General features: G+C 43.1%; 1 protein-coding gene across 3 annotated transcripts; it reads right to left on the bottom strand.

Annotated features, from left to right (window-relative positions):
- Positions 1-616: 616 nt before the first annotated feature.
- LOC139046776 (uncharacterized) lies at positions 617-23,630 on the bottom strand. Of its 3 annotated transcripts, XM_070538171.1 has the most exons (10): positions 23,541-23,612; positions 22,157-22,283; positions 20,193-20,213; positions 16,119-16,169; positions 13,775-14,457; positions 9,901-10,110; positions 8,823-8,932; positions 7,476-7,599; positions 2,006-2,308; positions 617-1,036 (listed from the first exon to the last, which is right to left on the bottom strand). In XM_070538171.1, exons 2-10 carry the CDS (start codon positions 22,224-22,226, stop codon positions 896-898), a joined length of 1,713 nt encoding a protein of 570 aa, XP_070394272.1. In that variant the 5' UTR covers positions 22,227-22,283; positions 23,541-23,612; the 3' UTR covers positions 617-895. The 3 variants fall into 3 exon arrangements, with proteins under 3 accessions (XP_070394272.1, XP_070394273.1, XP_070394274.1); XM_070538172.1 differs by lacking the exon at positions 22,157-22,283 and having other exon boundaries at positions 23,541-23,630; XM_070538173.1 differs by lacking the exon at positions 2,006-2,308 and having other exon boundaries at positions 23,541-23,614.
- Between the last annotated feature and the right edge of the window lie 453 nt (positions 23,631-24,083).

Below are 24,083 nucleotides of genomic sequence, written 5' to 3'. Positions count from 1 at the left end.
ATGTTTTTTTTCCCTCTCGGATAGTACGAAATGACTGCTGCGAGATGGAACCTGCAGGTTGCCTTAAACTGTGGTTAATACGGCGATATGTTGATATTCGGGGATTATATCTTCAATTTTACTTTCCCTGACACGCCACCATGACTACAAGTCTATTCCTGCAACTTAGTTTTTATACGGTTATTGGATATTGAGTGTATTGGTAATGACCGTATGCATCAACGCCAGTTACAGCCAAACATAGGGCTGACAGTGTCAATAAGTTAGTGAAATTAATTTTTATGCTGGGTATCACTGGTGCACATAAATGTTAAAAAGAGAGGGAGAGGGAGGGGGAACCTTTACATTATTCATATGCTGCCATTGGCTACGCCTCTGGTGTGTGGACAATAAACCCTATGTGGTCAATATAAAGATCTCCGCTATACTGCGCGCCCAACATTCAAATCATCGTTTTGGCATGTAAATACCGAGAATTCAGCAAGCAATTTCACTCAGAGTCTGACTGCAAACAACACATTTGTAAGAAGACAAACTCTAGCGCTCGTTAGGTAGCAAAATATTGACGACCCTCCTTTTAGAAGTTCGCGGCATTTTCGCACTCGCACTAGCTATGTTACCCGCAAAAGAAAAACTTTTATTTGACAACTCTACATAAACGAAAAATCTAGGATCGTTTCTTGCTTCTTGTAACAACGTCTCATGACATAAATCTCATGAATTTACATGTAGGCACCTCACGCCAAAAAAAAGAAGGACCATGCGGCTCTTCCAGTCTCTTCCGAGAGGCCCGGCGAGTCATTCCACCAATACTCGGGTCGGAGCCCTACGAAGCTCCGACTCCGTCTGGGACGTGAACGTCCCAGACGAATTGTGACACCATGTGGTGGCGAGGTTATCCTACATCGCGGGACCTTACAGCCGTGGAAATGGCAATCACACGCTCCAGGTCCTTGTCGAAACCGCAATTCCAGCTGGCGTCTAAGTCGGGATGGAAAATGGCCCACCCATCAGTTCTGTTGATGTAGTCTTTGATCTGCGAAAAAAAAAAGCAAACAAAAAATCAGAGGTGATATAGCAGTAAATGCGAGAGCAACGCGTGAGCATTACGCCGAACTTTCATTTCCCAGAATCATGCTTGAAACAGCCTGCACCACGGTGCAAAGTGTTCAGTAGCTAACTCGACCCATGTCCTGCCCCTACTAGCACCTAAGTGCAGCTGATGGTCGTCTGTATATATATATATATATATATATATATATATATATATATATATATATATATATATATATATATATATATATATATATATGCACCATGTGACCGCCTTTCCACACATCACTCACATACACTTTTTTTTATGCTTTGGCACCGCTTGTGCTCAGGCATTAAAAACTGTGACCTCAATATCAGGGACGATAAATGTTGCTGCTCTGACTTCAAAAGTATGCGAATGCACACAAAGAAGTGTCACGACTTGCGAGTGGTAATGAAGGAAAGAGGCCATAAAACGCCGTTGCTGTCGCTCTAGATTTTTCATCCTGGTGTTAACAGCGCAACACATAGACGGGACACGAGACAAGACGATCGACACCACAAACGCTGTGTGATCGCATTTAACACCAGGATGGAAAACCAACAAGCCCAAGCTGTTACTCTAGATTTTTGTATAGCATTCCGTTTCATTGCCCATGAAACGGGCGTTCATCATCCACTCTTGCGCATAATGAAAATGTCAGCCCAAGAAAACGAAACTCCTAACATAGTCACTCTCACGTTTACGCACTCAAAGAACGGTGCTGGCGCTGCGATAATACCACACCAGTGGCGTAGCCAGGAACTTCCTTGTACGCCCCCTCCCACACCCCCGCCCCATGCGGCGTCAACTGTGATTGCTACCGTTCTTTCCCAAAAGACTCGATCACGCGGATACATACAACGCGAGCACACAGAAATGGCCTCGGTATATGTCCACTAATAACTAAATGACCACGAGTTTACGCACCTTGGGCCTTATCGTATTCATGTCCTCCCAGGTAACGAAGTGGTACCTGCTGTGCTTGTTGTAGATCTTATAAAATGCTGATTCTGCGATGTTGACGTTAGCGCGTTGAGCGTTCTTATCTGCGCACAAGAAATCGTGGCGGTTCACGTCGCTGCGTTCGCATTCTTGACCGCTGGAATTCTTGTCACCGTAAACGACTTTCTCCTTCGCCACGTACACCATGACGCCCAGGGACAATGAGAGCATGACGCTGAAGTTTCCCGCCAGAGCTCTGAATTTGTCGACCGTGTCATTGGCCACGTCCTGCGCGCGCAGCAGGAGGCGTGAGTGGATGTGTTCAGGAGGTTTGTGCTTCGGCGATAGACCAGTCTGCTCGAGCCGTCCCCTCTACCATTATACCACCACTCTATGGAAACTCCAACATAGGCCTACACTACCACAAACACAGGTTACCGCGTGTGTATAGAAGTCACATACATGGCAGCTTTCCAGAATTTTTCGCAATCTTTACGAATTTTGGCTTTCTCTACCGTTTTACGAGTGTAAAGTTTTACGAAAAATAAATTCTGCTCGCGAGAAAGTTGAAAGATGTTGAAAATAAGGGCCGCTTCTCATTAAAAAAAAGTGGATGGACAAAATAGGAAGTGAAGGATGAATGCACCCATAACGTGCCCTTTTGTTAGTTCAAAAACGTGAGCATACCCTTCTAAATGATTTTCAATACCTGCTGTATTCCAGCAGTTATATAGTACTGCAAACATCTGCCTTCGTCAATGCAATTCGACGGCAGCGCAATAAAATCTGTGTTTACCATCCCTGTCACTGTGTTCAATTTGATCCGCAATGTGTCCCTTCACAGTCTCTATTGCTCCAAGTTTGCTACTGATTGCGGGTCGTACAAAAAGGTATATAATCTTCAACAAATATGTGCATAGACCACGAAACGTGAGTGATCAGCTGCCTCAGTCACATTCCTGGGTTACGTGCACTGGAAGTTTACGAACATCAATTATTAATAGGTTGGTTGGTATGAAATCAAAATCTGTCACACTAAATAAAAACAGAAAAGCGAAGCTTCCTACGCAAGGGCCAGAAGTTTATTTGTATGAGGATATGCACTATTATAGAAACAAAATATTCGGCACATGAAGAAATCGTTGCTAAATAATCAGAACAAGATTATAACTGCCAAAAACTAAGAGGCAATTTATGGTGGACAGCACATGTAACGACCAAGTTGGAAGGGTTCCCATTTTAGCTCATGGAACCATAAAAAGATTTATGCTTATTAAGCGGGAGAAACATTTTCACTACAGGACGATCACTAGGATCATTTAGTTTTCTTTAATACTTCGCAGCACATAAAAATTCGAGTTCAAAAGGCATCGCGTTGTTTGTGAAGATAAAAGAAAATTAACATGTGCTTCCGCAAGAAACGTCAGGGCACAGCCCACAGTGTCTGCTTGCGGCCCTCCCTCTCACTTCTTAATATTAGGCATTGTAATTTTGATGAATTGTGCAGATTCACTGGAGAGAAGCAAAATACCCCATGCAAACTTGAAAGCATCACTTGTCAATAACTTTTTTATCTCCCATGTTTTATAGAGTTTCTGTATTCGCAGAAAGCACTGCGCGGACATCAACTAAAATTGGTCTCTCTCGCTTATAATCACAATGTTTCAGAGTTAACTGTCATACCAAAAACTGCTCCAACATATATATATATATATATATATATATATATATATATATATATATATATATATATATATATATATATATATATATATATATATATATATATATGCCGAAGGAACTACAGCGACACCGATGACGGCCAACGACACAGAAACGCTGGCCGCAAGACAAGCAACAAGAACACCGACGACGCGTTAACGATGCGACGATGACGACTACAGCAACAAATACGGAGCTGAACGGCGCTAGTATAGCGCTGGGTAGGCCGTCCGTCTATCCTATCAATCAATCAAAGTTTATTTCACCAGAAAATTCTGGATAGTCTTCAGGGCTAAAAGCTGCTCTAGGCAGCTTGACTGAGTACCTGAAGACCCTTACATTGGCAGCATCCGACGTTCACAGCACATATATGCATATTAAATCATAATTATAACATGTGAGCAATACTGTAACAAGTTTACGTAAGGCTCACTTGAAGTTACCATACAGAGTTACAGCAGGGTTCACATCAATTGTTTTATACAGCATAAAATAAACATCATCGTTTAAAGACTTTTGACTGTACAAGAAAAAAAAGAAAAAAAAATGTAAATAAAAATAAATTTCTGTTTATTTAACAGGTTTCACAAACAATAAACAGTAAAAATAGCACTGATAACAGACATCGCGCAACGATGACAGGACGAAAAAAAATGCAATAAGTACAGGATGAGCAAAAGCCACGTAAACAAGACACATGCACGCCATTCCAAAGATAACTATGTGACCTCTATTTACAACATTGATGTGAAGAACTGACATAGCTGCCGTTGTCTAGCAGTAGTTAGTTCAGGAAATTCGTTTAGAATAGATGGTAAATTGAAGTGGAGTGCCTGTGAGTTGTAGGTGGTCCGGTAACGAGGAACAGACCATGTTAAGGTATGTCGCGTAAGCCTATTAGGGTAGTTAGGTGTTAGGTTTGATATAATTACAAGGAATTCTTTATAAGTGTTTGAAAAGAAGAAGGATCGCAAAATCCGAAATTTGTATAAGTGCTGTACCCGTATGATGCCATATTCCTGAAACACCGTTTCAGTTGAAGCCAGGTAGGAAATGTTTGCAACATGGCGAAGAATCTTTTTTTGTAAAAGCAAGATTTTATTTAAGTTCCGTTTAGTTGTGGTAGCCCAGACTAGACTACAGTAGTTAATATAGGATGCGAACAGTGCGTAATACACTTGAAGTTTTACCTTTGAGGGGAGTAAGCGTTGACATCGTGATAATGCTCCAGTAGTTGATGACAGTTTCCTACATAGTTCTTCCACATGCGAGTTCCAACTAAGGTGAGCGGAAAACGTAACGCCGAGTATCTTGTGTTCGTTTACTACAGCTATGTTCAGACCTTCATATACAATAGGGCTTAACCGTGTAACTACTTTACTCCTTGCACGAAATATAATAATTTTGGTTTTTAGAGGATTAATCTTTATTTCGTTAAGACTCGACCATGTGGATAGCTTTGAAAGTGTGTTATTACATTGAAGGACTAGATCATTTATGTTTGGCCCAGAAAATAGTATGCTACTGTCATCGGCATATATGATAAATTTTGCTGATTTTTCAATATTTACGAGGTCATTGATATACAGATTGAACAAGAGGGGACCCAGAATGCTCCCTTGTGGCACACCTCTTGAAATAGGACGGAAAGACGATTGGAAACTCTGCAAACATACGTTCTGCTGGCGGTTTTTTAAGTAAGATTTCAACAAGTCCAAAGGTTTCCCACGAATTCCACATGCGAACAACTTGTCCGCAAGAATCTCATGACTGAGAGAGTCGAACGCCTTGGAAAAGTCAATAAAAAGGCCTAACGTGTAAAGTCTGTTATCTATGTTGGAAACTATAATTTCTTTCATTGTTAGTAGAGCTGTTTCTGTCGACCTTCCCTTTCGAAAGCCAAATTGCGCATCTGATAAGATATGTTTATTAGAGAAAAAAACAGTTATACGCGTACAGATTATTTTTTCTAAGCCTTTGGAAAAAACTGGCAGGACGGATATTGGCCTGTAGTTTTTCATGGACTGATGATCACCTCCTTTGTGTATTACAGACACCCTTGCTATCTTCATTTCTTCGGGGAAAGCAGCAGAAGTTAGTGCAAGGTTAAATATATGCTTTAGAACGGGAGAGATACATGCAATGACGTATTTTACTGGCTTTATCTGCACGTCATTTATATCTAAGGCCCTGCTGTTTTTCAGGTTTATGAAGGTTCTGAAGATTTCAGATTCATCGGTTGGAGCTAAAAACAAGCTGTCACTAATGTTGTAGTTCAAAAATTGCGTATGTGACATGTTAGTAGGGCTCTTCTTGTAATCAGGCACGCCAGCATTCACAAAGTATGCATTGAAGTGTTCAGCTTGATTTGTGCCAGTAATATGCTGACCATTGACTGTGATACTATCTGGAGTGATATGCTTCTTGCCGCGACCCAAAACAGAGTTCACCACCCTCCAAACAGCCTCTGGGCGTTTCCTATTGATATCAGAGAAAAGTGAATGATAATAAATAATTTTAGCACGCTTTAGCTCACTGTTTAGCTTATTTCGTAGTGCCTTGAATTCTTTCAGCTGTGACGGGCACCGTGTGCGTAGAAATAGATGATACAGTTTATTTTTATTTTTTATCATTACTAGGTGGTCGCGTGTAACCCATGGCTTCCTTATCTTTTTAGATTGTTTAAGAGTTTTAAACGGAAAATGCTTAGTGTACACGTGAAGAAAGGTTTCAAGAAATCTGCAATAGGCTTCATTTACGTCTCTTGTACGCGTAACATGTGACCGATCGCACTTAGTTATTTCATGTTTGAACGACTGCAAGGCTGTTTCAGATAAGTGCTGAACAACGAGAGGCTCAGGTTCGCGTCTTTTGTCACGTATAATGCTATCAAATACAGCAAATATGGGGCAGTGGTCACTGAGACCTGATGCCAACGTTCCCGCATGCAGTACAATGGTTTCGACGTTCGTAATTATTAAGTCGAGAGTTGATGCAGTAGTAAGTGTCACGCGTGTCGCAGTACTAATTAAATTAGTGAAACCAGTAGAGCTAAGGATATTTTTGAAGGCGGTCGTTTCGCGTGTGTTCTCCGAGATATTTATATCGCTTTGTTTAAGTTCACCATACGAGGAATCATGTTGTCCAGGCACGTGTGCTTATTTTTGTTGGCGGGTTCACCTGCCTAGAAATGTGAACACACTAACGCTTCAAGCAAATCAACTTCTTTGGAACGCTCCCACGTCGGGAGTTTCCCATGCGGCTCTCCAAAGCATCTATTAAAATGCTCTCGCATTGTGGCCCAAACACCTCTTCCCGAGCATTGAGATCCTGTAATGACCTAGAATCTGTTCGGAGGCGCGCTTGTATGCATTTTGCAGGTATGTACCCGATGGCAAATATAGTCTTAATCCCGGAGCCATCGTGGGTGCCTTACAACTAGGCCGTCTATGTTGGGACAAGGTGCGCCAAAGAAACGACGCCTAGAAATCTCATTCGAGACGAAAACAGCTACAAGCAGTAGACCACTAGGCCGGGGGACATGTCTACCCATTAGAAACATCGAAGCGTTTCCCAGTACCTTCCACATACAAACCGAATGTTCTACGAAGAGATCACCGCTGCGGTCATAGAAACTATTAAACAAACATGCCTCAGGAATCCGCTGAAATGCTCTGCTAAGTTTTAAAGCGAAATTTACTGTTAACTTTAGCGCACACGTAAGAGAACTCACGAAGGTGGGCACGTCCCGTTTACCCCGACCTGACTTGTACGAAATCAGATGCACCGTGCATTTCGCCAGAAGCGTCCTTTCGGGGGGCGTGATGTGCGTCTGCAAGATGACGAGGCCAAGGTTCCTGAAAAGAAAAGGAAGTGGTGGCTGACTCGCTGACCTTTATTTCCCGAATTTGCCAATGTACTAAGGGCAAGGAGTGCTGGAAGCTTCTTTACGGGAGGTGCTTCGACTGACAAATTACGAGAGCGCTCGCACCCGCCAACAGAGAATCTGCGTCTTGCGTTACCCTTCATCTCTGCTGGCTCCCTTTGCGGCGATATCTTGCACTGTGGCAACAGTATCTCTGAAAGGTTTTTTTCTTCTTCGAAGCTATTTATTTATTTATTCATTTATTTATTTCATGCACTATCAGGGCCACTGGCATTGGAGAGGGGAGTGGTTACAGGCATACAAAACAAGAAAAAATAGGAAATGTGATAAAAGGAATAGGAGTGTCAGGTGTGTCTACTCATACAATATTAGCTGAGGCGTTCTTGAAAAGCTGGTAATCTTTGATGGTGGCTGTCGCGGCACGAGAAGAGTACGCGGCACGAAAAGGACGCAGAAATAGCCTTCACATCGTCTTAATCGTTGCAAACAACTCACATAACATAGCTCAGAATGTGTGGATTAACACTCCTGAATAGGCAGTCAATTTTATAGCGCAACAATAATGAAGCCGCCACAAAACAGCCGGCCAATATGTGTATAGAAATTTCACCTTTCTACTCAAACACGCGCTTTACAGCTTGTCACAGAAAACAGATACTTAACTCTTAACTTGTAGGGCTAAGGCATGAATACATGGACAACAATATTGGTGGAGGGGAACCGCACATGTAGCACGATACGAATCGTATTTAGTCACTCACGAGAAGCGAAGGTTATGCGTGCGACTTCTGCGTGTAGCAGGGTTGTCCTTTCTGCCCCTTCATTATTGCTGGGAATATTAGTTCGTCGCAAGCAAACCCTCACTCTTGCTTACTGATACACGTAAGAAATATTTATTATCGTGTGCTTGCGTTTACTTCAATTGTAGTAAGCATGGTGCTGCTATAACTCAAACAATTCTTATAACTAATGCGATCTTGGATAGAATACCACCTCTATAAATAAGTACACGAAAAAAACGTTTACTTTCTTGGAGGTCACGTCGTTCCCTACAAACACGCAGGAAGAAGTTTTTTTGATACCGCATCTAGCTATAGCGCAACAGAATCTAGGTCATCCGTAAAACTTTCAACACGTACTAGTGCAGACACGGCAATTTACAATGAAGTATTGGACGATGTCCGAGACACTTACTGTATACTTTGCGCTTCTCGGGCGAGCATCTCCCCTGAACTCGTGGTGTATATGTAGGATCCGAAAAAGAGCAAATGATTCGCATGATGCCTTATAGCTTCATACATCACCTATAAATATGGGAGAGACAGTGCGGGGTCAGTAGCGTTCACTGAAACAGAAACCTGAAATGTGGGAGTGCGATCCCCTTGGAGCAATCGAGTTAGAGTTTCTATACGCAATGACTGTGCACTCTGGCCACCTTTTACGCAATACACGTGATCCATACTAAGAGAATTAGATTCTTTTTTCCCCATGGTTTTCTAATTTCAACAATGGCTAGTCCTCTATTTCTTTTTTCAGCGCGTGCTCTTTGACGCAATCGGATCTGTTGGCTACGCATGTCATGTGCATTGTCCAAATGGCACACGGAGCCCAGAACTATTAAGCATTCACTCTAATCCGATGACATTAGTATAATCGTCACTGAAACGTCATGCACTGAGGCAAACGCAGCGTGCATTGGTCGCCCCCAGAGGCGGTTCTCCATCTAGCACTACAATATATCCCTGCACGAGCTCGTATATGGATGTTCTGAAGCAGCTAGGGCAGACGCTACCAGAGCAGGCAGTAACAGCGGCTGAAAGATAATGCCAATGAGTCAACATTTCCTTTAAAGAAGTATTTAATACGCTTACAAGTCCAGAGATGCTCTGCTGACATGTTCGTGTAACGTCAAAAGGTACCTGCAGTTTTACAGGGTTAAACTATTTGTCGGCCAATGTCCTTACGTTTTACAGATTGACCCTGTTTGGGGTTGTATAGGTGGAAACACTCCATTACTGAGTAAAAAAAAAATTCCCTGAGACTACTGCCATTAAGCACGACCTATAGGTCATCGGTGAGTTTGAGTAAGGAATGCTCACGGTGCTTGCAAAAATACAAAAAAAACGAGCCTTGCTAAAGATCTGTCTCAGAGATAGCCTTGAGCATATCGATAGCCGAAATAAGAAGTCTACAAGAAAGCGAGCCTTACCCAAAGAGCATGTAATGTGCAAACTTGCATCTAAACACGATAGCCATAAAAACTAGAACTCGCCTTCATCGCTACTAGGAGCGTGTACACTTTTCTAGGGGCGAAGTTAACGTTGAGGAATCCCATAGCGACGAAAGAGGGTACTCGATTAACGAAGCGTTGCAATTCTGCAACTCCAGCTATCGGGAGCCGCTGCACCGTGCTTAGCGGGTCCGACGGGCTGTCGGAGTTGAAGCTCAAACCGGCAACGGTGCGGGAGTTGCTCGGGAACGCCTGCGCAACCGGAGACGCCAACATGAAGGAAGTGCCTTGGACGCATTATCTAAAATACCTCTCCCGCATATCATCTATATACGTTTAAAGTCGATGACGAATGAAGTTCACGTATAGAGCACCGCGAAGGCTCGCCACGTAACATTTTTCACCACTTCTATGCAAACAGCGTCGCTGTAGTAATCTCATCGGATTGGCCATAACGTTATGTGAAGGGAGGGGCTGTACAGAGAAATTACACAGTGATTTGGTTACAATTGCACTAAGTAAACGTTGCTAAACCCTCATTTTGTACCTGTTATGTATCTACATTATATGAAACACACATTTCCCCGCTTCCTTTGAGCACCGAAGATGTCGGCATATGTTTGAACAGAATGGTGGTCATGTCTTGCATGAGTTGTACCCAAAGTTTAAAACGTAGAAGGTAACTAGAAGCTACACATTTTGTCAATTAATGCTGACTATCTACATATTTCCTTGCGTTATACGAGGTACGTTTCTATAAATAGTAGGGAAAGTAGGATAAAACTGCAGCTTATTAGAAACTTACCAATACAATCCTTTCATGCCGTTCGGAGAGTATTTTCGAACAGCGTGGGTTTATTGCCGAGTCCTAAAAGAACTGCACGAACCATATATTTGACATATCGAGGCACCGTATGGGTGATGTCTGGACAAAGTACAAGGACAGTCTCTTAATTACGAGCTTAAATATGTGCGGAACATGTAATTGAATAAGTTTGACGAGATGCCGCGTTTCTCTAAGTTGTTTGGGTGATTTCAATGAATCCATGCACTGTAAGATTCCCTTTGCTGAGTGCATGTAGCCTCTGCACTACGAGCCATTGCATTTTGCAGCAAAGCTATATATTGCAAGGGCATTTCCGTAATCCGCGAACAACCCGCGAACCAGCTTGTTGGCGGCACTCGGCGCAACCGCGCGAACGCGGTCGCACCATTGCACACGTGTTTGTCGTCATCAGCGTCCCTCGTCGGCTCCGTTGCCGATGATCATTGCAGCATAGAATTTCATTATATTAACGCGAAAGCTTTACTAGGCGCATCGATCCGTGTTTCGCCGTTGCCAGCATTTTGACCTTCATTTGGCCGCAACTGCACCGTAGCCTTGGCAACATCACGTGACTCGCCGCTGTAGGAGCTCCGGCGCCGCCGCCTTGGCGCATGCGCTCTCCGCAGCTAGATTGCCGCCTGATCACGTGTCTCACAGCGGCCAGGTTAAGAGGAGCTCCGCGCTCGAGGGGTTGCCAGATTGCGCTATTAATCGCAAAATTGGGCTACTTTTTATGCGGGTTGGCATCGAAAATTCCGAGTTGGCTACATAGCTATATTTGGACTATTTTCGTCTTAAGGACTTCCGAGTCCAGAAGACGACATCAACACTGACAAAATTCGTGTTTCTGGAGCCCAAATGTCATTGATGCTACAAAGATTTGTAGGCAATCTCGAAGGCTGTGTTTTTAGGCAATGTTGGCACTGGGAGGACGTTGTAAGTCATGGCTACCATGTTTATAAGTCATTCCAGTGCTAAGCACTCTTCTTTTCGGTGTATTTGCCGCTGTGATGAGAAAAAGAAATGCGTTCGGTATACATAATAGGTGCTTGTAGTACTGTCACATACATATTTTATTATTTTTCTACAAGTGGTAGTGGTGGTTTGGAAAGAGTTCTTGTCAGTTTATAAAGATAAATGCAGTGCTCTAACTTCCTATTCTGGTTATACTGCTTGAAATTGTTATAAAAATGGTTTACTTTGTACTTCATTACAGCCCTGCACGACCCATAAACTCGATTTTGTGTGTTCGCAAGTGGAATTACATTTTTTTTTCAGTTGCACAGCGAGTAAGGTACCCAGGCCCCATCAGAAATTTTGCAACATATGCATTCATATCTGCATACACAGAAACTTGCGCACACGTTTTCACATTGCACGAATCTTGTCAGCGATTGACTGTTTAAATATAGCGCCGTTCAACTCTTTTCAATTCTAATACCACCTGGACTATTGCCAGCGCTCTAATCCAGGTGGAAATTAAAACGATAAACATTATTTTACTTCTTTTGTTATGGATCTGCAGGTCGTTCTGTTTGTTCCAACTCAAAAGCGAATTGCGGACAAAACTGCCGCTTCTTCGCAAGAATAAAAAGCGAGAAGGTTACAGTTTTCTCCAGAGTCCAGTGTGTATACGCCTTCAAGGGGCAGCATTTGATAACGCAGCGTCGAGCTTCTTTCGAGCAAAACATACAAAACAGATAAAGAAAGAGAGAGAGAGGGACATAAATAACATGTTTGTTTTATGAATCAAGCATACGAAAGGCTTTCCTATTCCAAAATGACTTGACCTAGGGCCGCCTCTTGGGCACTCGATCATGACAAGCCGAAGCTCATCCTCGATGGTGGAGCCGGCAATATTTGGCCCGTCTCTTATAGAAAAATGTCTCGGATAAAGCGAGGCGCTAATTGAAGTTAGCTAAAAACGTGGCTCAGTAAAAACCATTAAAGGCATAAGTAAATCGGAAAAGAAATCCTTCGGCTCATTGTAACGATAAGTGGTGACCAAATACACGTCTGAGTACTCTTATTAGAATTTTTTACGGAGACCTTCAGGCCGGTGTGGTGCTGGTTGCATGCGGCGGAAGTAATTGAAGTATTTTGGAGCCAGAAATACGCGGTGAGGTTTGGACATCATCTACACCTTCTAAGTCACCTGCAGAACATCATCAAACATTTTGGCTATGTTTTTGGCTACTTTGCGCTCACTAAAAATTTGAGTCCGGCTATTTCTGGGCTACAATTTAAAATCATTTGGCTATCATTTGTTGGGGCCATCTGGCAACCCTGCGCACTCGCCTAGTCAGTGCGAGCTTGCCCATGGATGAGAGCGAGGCCGGGCGGTCTTCTGAAGATGTTAGTTATGTAGTTGGAGCTGTATGGAGGTGCAAGCAGAGTGGTGGGGCCCCATTGCCTTCAAATGCACGAACTGCTAGTCGAAAGGCTTATTTTGTGGCCCAAGTGATTGCTCCCGAATTCATTAATTGGTCATGGCGCACCCTATAGATAAGCGTCATCGCCGTGTTCTGCCCGCACGAAATACGTGAGAAAAATTCTCCGAATTGTTGCGAATAAAGAAAGACATACTTACGCTCGAACACGACCTTCCCATTTTAATCATGTCTAAAACACAGTTATGCCTGCAGTAGACAAACGCTGAACAGATTTCAAGAATGTTTCAGTCACTTCAAAATTTCTGTCAAGCAACGTTGAACTTATGCTGCATGAATATTCGCATCATGCGCCGAAAAAAAAACTATTAGGCATGTCGATAAGAAAGTGAACTCCAAAAGTCATTGAATATTTGTGAGTGGGGCTAATACAAATATTAAAATCATAATAAAATAGCACTTACAGATTGTTAGCATCCTTAGAGATACAAAACATCTTAATTAATCAGCTTTAATGCAAGAATTGTAGGCATATGAAATTATTGAGTACTAAGCCAGCTTTTCATTATATTTGTCGATCGCATTTGTTGCCAGCAAGGTGCCAAAGAAGTATAAGAATTTCCCGATCGCACGGCCAAAGAACACACGCGCCCTTGTTCTAATTAAAACCTATTATAAAACTCGGCGTTGTGGGACTCACCATGGCAAAAGCATAAAGCAGTTGGTGGTGCTCCACAGTCAACAAAACGCCGTCAAAGCCAGAGGCATCGTATACGGCGTACTCGCATATTCCTTGCTTGATGACCTCAGCGCTCAAAAATCGCGGGCCATACACACAGAACAGCGTAGGCTTGCGCGTAGGGGTAGTACTGGTTGTCGTAGGACGAGGCGTTGTGGTAGGGCGAGGCGTAGTGGTAGGACGAGGCGTAGCGGTCGGGCGAGGCGTCGTGGTAGGGCGAGGCCTAGTGGTAGGGCGGGGCGTTGTACTGGGCCGAGTAGTTGCAGTGGGCCGAGGCGTTGTGGTGGGTCGAAGTGTTGTAGCGGGACGAGGCGTAGTTGTAGGGCGGTGCGTTGTAGTAGGGCGGGGTGTTAAAGTGGGACGAAGCGTTGTATTGGGACGAGGCGTTATAGTAGGATGAGGCGTAGTGGTAGGTCGGTGCGTACTAGTGGGGTGGGGCGTTGTAGTAGGGCGGGGCGTAGTAGTAGGGCGGGGAGCTGTAGTTGGCCGAGGCGTGCTTTTGGGAGGAGGAGTAGTGGTAGGACGAGGCGTAGAGGTAGGCGTTGTATTCTTCGGCATCGGGGAAGTTTTAATATTCGCGACTGTTTTCTGAGCTGTCGGCTTCGGTAGTGCATTCGCTTTGGTCGTCTTCGGTGGTGAGGGACCTGCAATAAATTAAAACTCTTTGTATATATGGGCACGGTAAATAAATTCTACGGGGTCAGATTTATAAGGAAGGTTCAAATACGGCCCTCACAGCCAACTGACTGCTTTCAAGAAGCATTTTATTCATGGCTAAACTCATATAGTGGTTGTATAGTAGGTGAACCCACTATAAAAAGCCGATTGCTCGTTTAAGCCCACGTTGTGAGTTACGAACTATTGCGCTGAAGTTCCGGAGAAAACCTAACGTGTGCAAGGAAGATCTATCTAACGCTATTAAACCATGTATACCGCTTTCCAGTAATTTAAATTTCAATAAAATGTTTGTTCCTATCGCAGCTTATGAGATTGCGACGTCGACGGCGCGAGAAGGCGATATCGCAAGCGGCGGAAACTAAGATCGAAAGTTGCACAAAGTCATACGCGTCATGACCATAGTGAAGGCTAGCACCGAAACAACAGAATCATAATTCACGGCGTCCTTCTGTGTTTGCATTATACTTTCATCTGCCGTTTCCTCAATGCTCCCTTGCGTGCAGTCTTTCATTTATGGACATGTCTGGCTACAGTTAACTCATGACCACACTAGGGTGCCTTAAGATCATCACAGGTATCAGAAAAGCTCGACGTTATTTCTTTTCTAATCTATCTTTCCCCTCTCATACTCTCTGCATTGATCCGACAGTCTCTGCCCATAGTTTGTGTGCAGTGACTTCGACGCATGGATTCCGCACAAAATGTCACATAATTACGCGCATACAGCGTTTTCACCTTAGCAGGCTTAGACGATACCATCTCGATAATCTCGATCTCGATACCATCTCGATAGCGAAGAAGCTGCGGCTGAACTTAAAGCTATGTTCTTGAAAAAAAATAAAAAAAAGCATCGCTCTCATGGAGTTACCGAGGCTGCACAGAGTTTTCCCAAAGAACAGACTATAATTCTTTCCCGTGGGATACATGCAGCAATAAACTCCATTCGTGTATCTAATGTTAAAATTGTTACTGCTTTGATGTCCTGCATTCCGCAAGACAGATAAGCAAACCGAATCTGAAAAAAAAAGCTTGCTGAAGTCTTTCCTGGTCACCAAAAAACAATAAGAGATACTTATAAGGTTTTGACAATGTAGCAGAAACGGCTGAATTGGAAATACCTATGTCGCTCAGAAACACAAGCTAATCAACTAGTAACGATGCGTTGAATGCAATAACTACGCAGAGACTGGGCCGTATGGTGAAAAGTATTACTTTTGTTACACTAGTAAAACACATATTTTATGCACCATACACCAAGTACAGTGTGATAGAAGGGTGTAACTCGACGTGGAAAAGCATATACAGCGAACAGTATATAAAACTGCAGTATTGTTTGGGGTTTGCTGTAGATTTATTGTAGATGTCATTCGTGAAAAACAAGAGAATATTGTGACAGGTTCTTATCGTCGACTGTTCTTCACCGTTTTCTTGTTTTCTTTATATAAAAGCCCTTAAAACTTAAATTTTCATTCATTCTATTAGGGAAGGGTGCTTACAGTTACTGGAGAAACATCAGTTACTAACAGTCCATCTAGTAACAATAATTATAGATTTAGAGAGAGTATCAATTTATGCCTTCCATTTCGCAGTCCCGTCTGTGCATTTGCACTTGTGGGTGCGACCTTACCTCCTCCTACTTTGTGAACTCCCGGCTTTTCAGTAGCGTCGACGTCATCTTCTGCAAAACGTAAATGTTAATTTAAAGCTCTGGAAGGAGTTAAACGGTCAGCCAAGTCTTCACAGGATGAACTCATTTTTAAAGCAAATTAAATTTAAACCAAACAAATTTAACCCACGGGAATGTTTGGTTTAACAATACAACAAAGCCTGCCAATGCTGTCGCAAGTCTGAAAGTGCAAGTCGGCCCATTTGTGCTACGGTCTGGTGGACTGGCAGTTGGTGTCTGGTGGACTACAAGTTGCTAATATTTTTTTTTAGAAAGTGCAAGCGCATGAATGCCACATCAAGTAGATCTAAAGAGTCACTAATTAGGCTAAATATTCGGCACATTTTTAAGATTTGTATAATTAGAATGTATGAATAAATAAACCTATCTTACGTTGAATGTTCTACCACACTATGCCAGAGGGGCTTTTAGGAAATTTAATTAGAACACCAATGTTTTTTGCAGTGCCAATTCACACTAACATCTGGAAACTGGCTCTATAGTACCATGATATAAAGCTGAATTAATGGGAACTGAATACTGTCTAGAACAAAGAATTCTGCAATTTAAACAGGCACCCAAAAATGAATAATATTGAAAGTGAATTGGTGAAACATGGCGCCATGAAGGGCATCTACATTGGAGTTCACCGACCATTCCAACTTTCCAACTAATCCAACTGGAGAGGCAGAATTGGGCGCTCACATTTGCTAAATATACAGGCATACATTTCAAATTTCAGTTTTCAAAGTAGATGCAATTAAATACCTCAAGGCCACAGCAAAAATGAAATGCCATAACAAAGATTACTGCCGATATTTTGGCTAAGCGCAGGCCATTACACATGAAGAAGAAATTTATATTCACGTCTACGATTTCATTTCAGTAAGCAACCAAGGTATTCACTTTGTTGACACGCGCAGCGTTCAGTAAGTCAAACCATCATAACAGGATGCCTTTATTGCATGGCAAACCATCCGGGCAGCAGCCTCACTGCTGGCTAACTATATGGTCAGGTCACAAGGGCCCGCATCAAGGCAGTGACAGCTGCTCATATACAAACGCATCTGCAGGCAAGGGTGATGGTTGATAAGCCCAGCAGAGGAACGCCGTATGTGTATATATCATACGGCGTATATATGTGTATCTATATCACAGGTAGCCAATCTGCGCGAGGTAAATGCTAAGCAACAGTTATCTCTTCGTTTCGGCGAGACGGGCCCATATATTGCCCCTCGCTATCGGTATATATATATATATATATATATATATATATATATATATATATATATATATATATATATATATATATATATATATATATCGCTATGCCGGTATCGAGAGAGAGAGAGAGAGAGAAAACTTTTATTGTAAAGTTTTAGTGGAGCTTTCTTTCCCAGCGGTGTGGGCTAGCGTGGCGTCTGCTTAGCCGCGACGCTATCAGCCCATTCCGCCAACCGTATCTGGTCTTGCGGGTTGGACGTTTTCGTTTTTTTCTCCCACTCGTCATGTGAGGGAGCTCGCCTAAAGAGTTCTCTCGGGGGAGGGTTCTTTTGGCATCCCCACAAGATGTGATCTTGGTCCGCAAGGGGACAGCTACAATGTTTGCAGTTTGGTGGATATTCACCACCAGTCATTGCAGCTAGCCTTTTTGGACTAAGTACAGATCTAGTCTGTACTCTCCTGAGGTAGTTCGAGATAGTTGCCCCTTGGGGTATACAGCTTAATAGTCACGCTCTCTTGCTTTCTTTTTCAAATGGAAAGCGGTTTGTGTTGGGCTTTGTAAGTGCTGAATAGCTGAAACATACTGGGTCCCTCAGCAAACTCCACGTGTCCCCGTGTGCGTTAAGAGAATGCAAGCAGCTTATTACTGTTGACTGCCCCCTTGTCCGGCTCAATGTATCTTTTACTTTGAGCTTAGGAAATCTATTAAGAATTATTGATTAATTTCTGAGGTATTTCTTTAAACTGAAAACTTTCAGTGGGAAAGTTGCCGAATCTATTGAGAACTATATATTTCATTTTTCCGCAAAGATAGCTGCGCTGATTTCAATTGTTTCCGGACTGTCACGAAAACGCGCCACACTCAGAAAAGTGCTACGCGACTAGGCGCTTCCGTGCAGCAACATCACTGCCTTCGAACATTCTACCAACGAATTATCGATGCTAGACGCAGGCTAAAGTTATGAATAGGCCGCAAGCAAAAACTATGCTCGATGGCACCTGCATTCACGGAGTGCATCTCCATCCACCGCCAAAAGCTCCACGTCCTTCTGGCTATACGTCAACGTCAAAAACAGTGACAAAGCTTCAAGGATTGCCTTGCCTTAGTTGCCGCGTATAACATGGCCTCCATTTGCTTCATTGCTACAACAGACAACTTATCGCAGCAAAATTGGATGCCAAGGCCGTTGTATTCTATCTGCGTTGCTTAAGGGGTCTCCATTAGTTCGATTAGCATGCAGCATCGATTATTCGCAGATGCATGTTTGAACACACTAAGTAATGTCGCGGAGCGAAAGGACCTAGTCACGTCGTACTTCTTCAAATCTCGCGCGCTTTCTTTGCAGCGAAAAAATAATAAAAAAAGAGAACAATAACACCCTAATTTTGAAGTCAGTTATTGTTTTATTGTTAAATAATTGCCTGCGCTCATAGTAAAAGAAAGTAATAATATTTGGGGTTTTACATGCCAGACTCCGGAAATTTTGACCACCTGGGGTTCTTTAACGTGCACCTAAATCTAAGTACACGGGTGTTTTCGCATTTAGCCCCCATCGAAATGCGGCCGCCGATAGTAAAAGAAAGTCAATTTTGAGTTGTTCAATAGGACAATTAAGAATATTAGGTGGGGTTCACGATGGTAACTCATCCGTGGAATTTTTAAGGCTGGGCGCACAAGTGAGCTGAAATACAGCTGACACACCAGCGCTAACACGGATGGACCAAAAAGAAAAACAGGAGGAAAAGCGAACAGAAAGAATAACTGGACAATAACATTTCCTCAGGCGAGTTGGCACCCGCTGATCAACATGATATTGTAGCGCAAAAATACCAGAAATAAAAAACTAACAGCGACAGGCATAGTAGAAAGAAAGACGGAGCTATACTCACAACTCTTTATTTGATTGCAGCATATACATGTACCAAACTTTGTGCCTAATAAATAATTGCGAGTGTTGCGACGTCTTTCTGCTGTCTGTCGCTGTCAGGTCCTTCATTTCCGTTATTTGTGCGCTACAATATCGTGTCAATGAGAACGGGTTGGATCCTGAGAAAAAGTTCGTTTCAAACTTAAGCATGGTGCTTGAAATGAGGTTGCTGCGACTTGCTACTGTGTGTGCGAACTCTGGCACACCAGTAATTCCTTTCCAGTAAAATAGGTAATACCTCCAGCACCTGCGTATTACAATTCCTCCTTACCAAGTTCTACCAATCAATGCAACTATTTGTTCCAGCTTTCAGTAATATTCCTAAACCGTTGACAGTTTCAGTAGTCCTAATAAGGTAGCACGCCTCGATATTGTTACGTGGAAGCACAACAAGAAAACTATTTACGAGGTGTATTTTCAGGTAGTAGCAAGCACTGGTCAACATGGAAGTCAGCCATCATCAAGCAAGGCACGTCGTCGTCCTCTGATCAGCCAGAGGCCGCTTAAAGGGCACGCCCAACCAAATCCAGAGGTCGGCATCATCTTCCTCGAGTAGCACATAGAAATATTAAACACCATTATTTCGGGAATGTAACTTGCACTTTAAAATAATGAAGTATTGTTTCAACGAAAATTCGATAACCGAAGGCTTCTTTGACGATTATCGCAGAAATTATGTCTCCGCCGTTACTGTGAATCTCAGCTAGAGAAAAAAAAGTATTTTGTCTCAGAAATTTGATATTCAGTTACTGGAAGCAGTGCACGTCGAAACCCTTCGCAGAACACTAGCAGAAAAAAAAAAACAAGTGTACTGCTTTCCGCTCAAGGAGACTTTAAAAAATTAGAAAGCCGAATCTGACAGTGAAATTCAAATGTGGCTTACTCTCGGTAGGTTCGGATCCAGCTGCGTGATAGGGAAGAAAAGTGAGTAGGCAATCAGTGAAGAGCGCTTCCTCAGTGGATGCAATTCAGGCGCATACGGCGGCTTGTAGAGCCAGATGCCCAATAGTACTCTTTACATTTCATCACTCTTAGCAATTATAGAACTGCCTGCTAGGTTCCGTGCTTCAAAATACTGGCTAGCCAATCCGCGAAGTTTGTAACCGTTGAATAGTACACTATACCTCGTCCTCATTTCAACTTTGGATACGAGGCCCATCGTGATCTATCGGGACACAGTGCGCTAGTCTAGCCGCATTTCTCGAACAGGATAACTTCTTTCACAACATTGAGCATGGTTTTAGAAAACACTACTCATGCGAAACCGAATTACTTCTCTTTACTAACGACCTATTTTCCGCACCTGAAGGTGGTTCTATTATCGACTGTATTTTATTTACGTTCCAAAAAGCTTTCGATACCGTTTCTCACCGTTTTATTTTACTAAACCTTAGCATGCTTAATATTGACTCGAGTTTACTGCGGTGTATTAAATGCTTTTTATCTAACAGCACCCAACACGTAACCGCTCCCAGTAATAAATCACGCAAATGTTTTGTCACATCCGGTGTGTACCGCAAGGCTCCATCCTCCAACCCCTAGTGTTTCCAATTTACGTTAGCGACCTTTTCCCCGACATTAAATAAACCATCAGGCTATTTGCCGATGATTGTGTCCTCTACCGCGTAATAACTAACCCTCATGATTATTCTCAACTTTAGTCTGCTCATGGCATCATTACTTCATGATGTTCACTATCGTGCTTAAAATTGAATGTTAACAAATGCAGGATAATGAGGATTTCGCGAAGAACTGCTGACTGTACGATCCCTGTTTATCCCATTACTAATATTAAGTTGTCATATGTCAATACATATAAATACCAAGGCGTCCACATAGTTACCAATTTATCATGAAATACCCATATAAACTACGTGATTAACACTGCGAACTTAGTCTCGGTTTCTTGCGTCATAACAATGCTTCGGCTCATTATTCCTTAAAACTTTTTCTTTATAAAATTTAGTCAGGTTTAAACTAGAGTATGCTTCATAAATCTGAGATCAACACAGTTCTGTATTTGTAAACGCACCGGAAGCCACCACAAATCATTCACCTCACATCATTAGTGATACATATTCTCGCACCACGAGTATTATTTGAAAAAAAGTTCTCTAGACATTCCGAACCTTTCCATCGGAAGTAGGCAAGCGCGCCCACGTCCCATTCATAAAATCTTTACGAGTCCTGAAACAAAACGCACATTGTTCTCACCACTTTGCTACTTTTCATCCCGCGTCGACCAAAACTTCTAAGTTCAAGTGTCCGTTCTGCCAGACCAGTATGTACTTCAACTTCTACATCCCGAAGACATCACCCAAATGGAATCACATCCCTGCCTCAATCGCCAACAACCCTGAGCCCGCATCATTCAAGACTGCCATTCTTAACTTGTAACACCACTCCTCTCTCTGTAACGCTACAAGGACACTGAGAGTATTTAAATAAATAAAAAAATAGGTTCGCACATTAGACGTAATAACAGAAACAGCAGCTGGCAGCAGGCTCCTCCCTGCTGTGCCGGTCTTCCGCGAACCTTTCTACTGGCATCATCTTGCTTTATGACTATTTTCTATACGACGATATTATCATCAATTATCATGGGCGTATCTAACTCCGAACTCAGTCGTACTGACTTAAGCATACCCTCAACTATTCATGCACGGCCGAGGATAAGCCACTGAATCTGATCGCCACATGTCGCAAAAGAGCGAATCCTGAATCTTATACTCTCAGGAGGGCGCGTCCATGGTCCAACGAGAAAACGTGAACTCGCTGATATTTATTGTGCACTACGACGAAACAGCGCAACAGAGCAAATCTGTTCTGCGATGTGGCATCACGTACCATCGCCAACGGAGACAGAACAAGAGAAAAATGGTCTCCTCGTAATCCTTCGCTCTTGTGGCTCGCTCATTTTTCACAGCACCACGTCACTCAAGATGGTGAACGGAGAATAGGTTAGTGAACCACACTGCGAAATACACAACAGCGGTTTTAGTGGCAAAAAAATGCAAAGTGACATCTGTAAGGAGTCGCGTATTGCGAGACCTGCCAGCAGTGCAAGCCACTGCACGGGGACCGGCAGGTAGGGAGCCAATCCTTCCTGTAGAATTGTATTAAGAGCACCAATTAATCAAAACTGCATGCTTGCAGATAGACTGACCATAGTTTCAAATTAGAAGGTACAGACCCCTCCTTGTCGCAATTACAAGATGTGGAACACTAGAACATAGGCTGTATACTAAAGAGAGATCACCGCCGCATGTCTGTCGCATGTGGCTGAGCGAGAGGTGCGTGATAAGTTCGAGTAGCCTTTCGTTGTAAGCGGACGCGTCGGCGAGAAGACACGGCGTGCGGGCAGACACAGTCAATTAGGTCTAGGCGCCATAAAGCGTTCACTAAACACTTGCGATTAGAGCACTAATATAGCGGGCACCAACACACGGAGCATAGCACAGCGTGTTGTCTCTATAGTATATTTTAAAAGGCCCGCCGGAGTATGCTAGACTTCTATAGCTGAGTCGACCACGCATTCCTGGAAGGATGTTCCTTACCAGACTACTCTATGATGCAGACATAGCCGAGTCAGTCAGCTTTATGCCGACTGTAATTGCAATGGCATAATATAAAAAGACGGGAAAGCACTGTGCACAGCCACTGAAGGAGAATAAATAAAGAAAACGCAAAACCTCTACTGACAACGACATCTGGTTAGAGTAGAAGGCTGCACATTTTATCATATGGCTCTTTCATAAGGAGGCAGGATTAGCGGTGTCGAGCTGCTTAGCGCAAATGCTGTGCAAGCTCGCAACGTCAACTTGAAGACGACGAAGCATAAGCCAGGTAAGACCGTTTAGCCTGCTCAGGCACCTTCACAGACATCAGCATTTCCTGGTTGCACAAATAAGCCCTAAAGTACACGCTTTGAAAAGGGTAGAATAATTATGGGATACGGCAATAAAATTTTATCTGTTCGATAACCATGTCAAGCCTAACAATGACATGCGTTATTTATAAGATGGTTGGGCAGTTCCGGAACGCTACCGACTATGGTAATCAAGGATGCTTGCTGATGATTATCCGGTGAATGAGAATAGTGCTGCAGGATATCTCAGGAGCCGAGGAATCTACGGTCTCAGCTCGATTGCACTGAACGACGAGGCTATAGCCTCAAGATCATTTCAGAAGAGCATCTCGCACACTATGATGCAGAAACGTGAAAGCTTACAAAACACTCCGCCCAATCCCATCACCAGAAGTATGCTTGCACCGACGAGGCAGATGCCCCCAAGAATTAATGCGAAGTTGCGTTGGTCATTCCTGCGTGCAAGACAATTGACCCTTCATGCGGGTGCCAGAACAGACAACAAATAAAACTACTTCATTATTCAAAGCAGTTACATTGTCCCGCCGACAAATGGTACGGCACTTGTTTTAAGTCAAGAGGTCATCGCGCCTGGCTAATCAGTTCTGCGGCAGCCCGCAAGAGGAAAGAAAGTTTAGTTAAGACAAAAAAAGACCGACTTTAGGACAAACCTGCAAAGAAAACCTTACCTAACCTAAAGAAAGAATCGCAGGTGGAGAAAAATTCATCCTGTTGAAAAAAGGTTACTTGGAGAGAAACTTGTGGGTAAGTGTTCGCCTGGTGTGCGGGAAGGCGTTGTTACTCACCAGTTAGTCACCGGTTATGTTAATAGGCACAGGTGGTCCCCATCCCGAAAACCCGGCTTTCTTCAGGGGGCGAACTGTCTTGGAAAAGGAGCACAGACCC

The sequence above is a fragment of the Dermacentor albipictus genome, chromosome 4 (genome assembly GCF_038994185.2).
Source record: "Dermacentor albipictus isolate Rhodes 1998 colony chromosome 4, USDA_Dalb.pri_finalv2, whole genome shotgun sequence".
NCBI classification, from domain to species: domain Eukaryota; kingdom Metazoa; phylum Arthropoda; class Arachnida; order Ixodida; family Ixodidae; genus Dermacentor; species Dermacentor albipictus.
The sequence above is the reverse complement of the archived record's forward strand: the minus strand, read 5'-3'. Positions and strand labels throughout refer to the sequence as shown.

Excerpts from the sequence above, each read along its gene's own strand:
- LOC139046776 (XM_070538171.1), bottom strand. The coding sequence starts at position 22,226 with ATGAGCGAGCCACAAGAGCGAAGGATTACGAGGAGACCATTTTTCTCT. Across the intron at positions 2,309-7,475 it reads AACGGGACGTGCCCACCTTC|GACGTGGCCAATGACACGGT; the intron begins GTGAGTTCTCTT and ends CTGCGCGCGCAG. Across the intron at positions 1,037-2,005 it reads TGAATACGATAAGGCCCAAG|ATCAAAGACTACATCAACAG; the intron begins GTGCGTAAACTC and ends TTTTTTTCGCAG.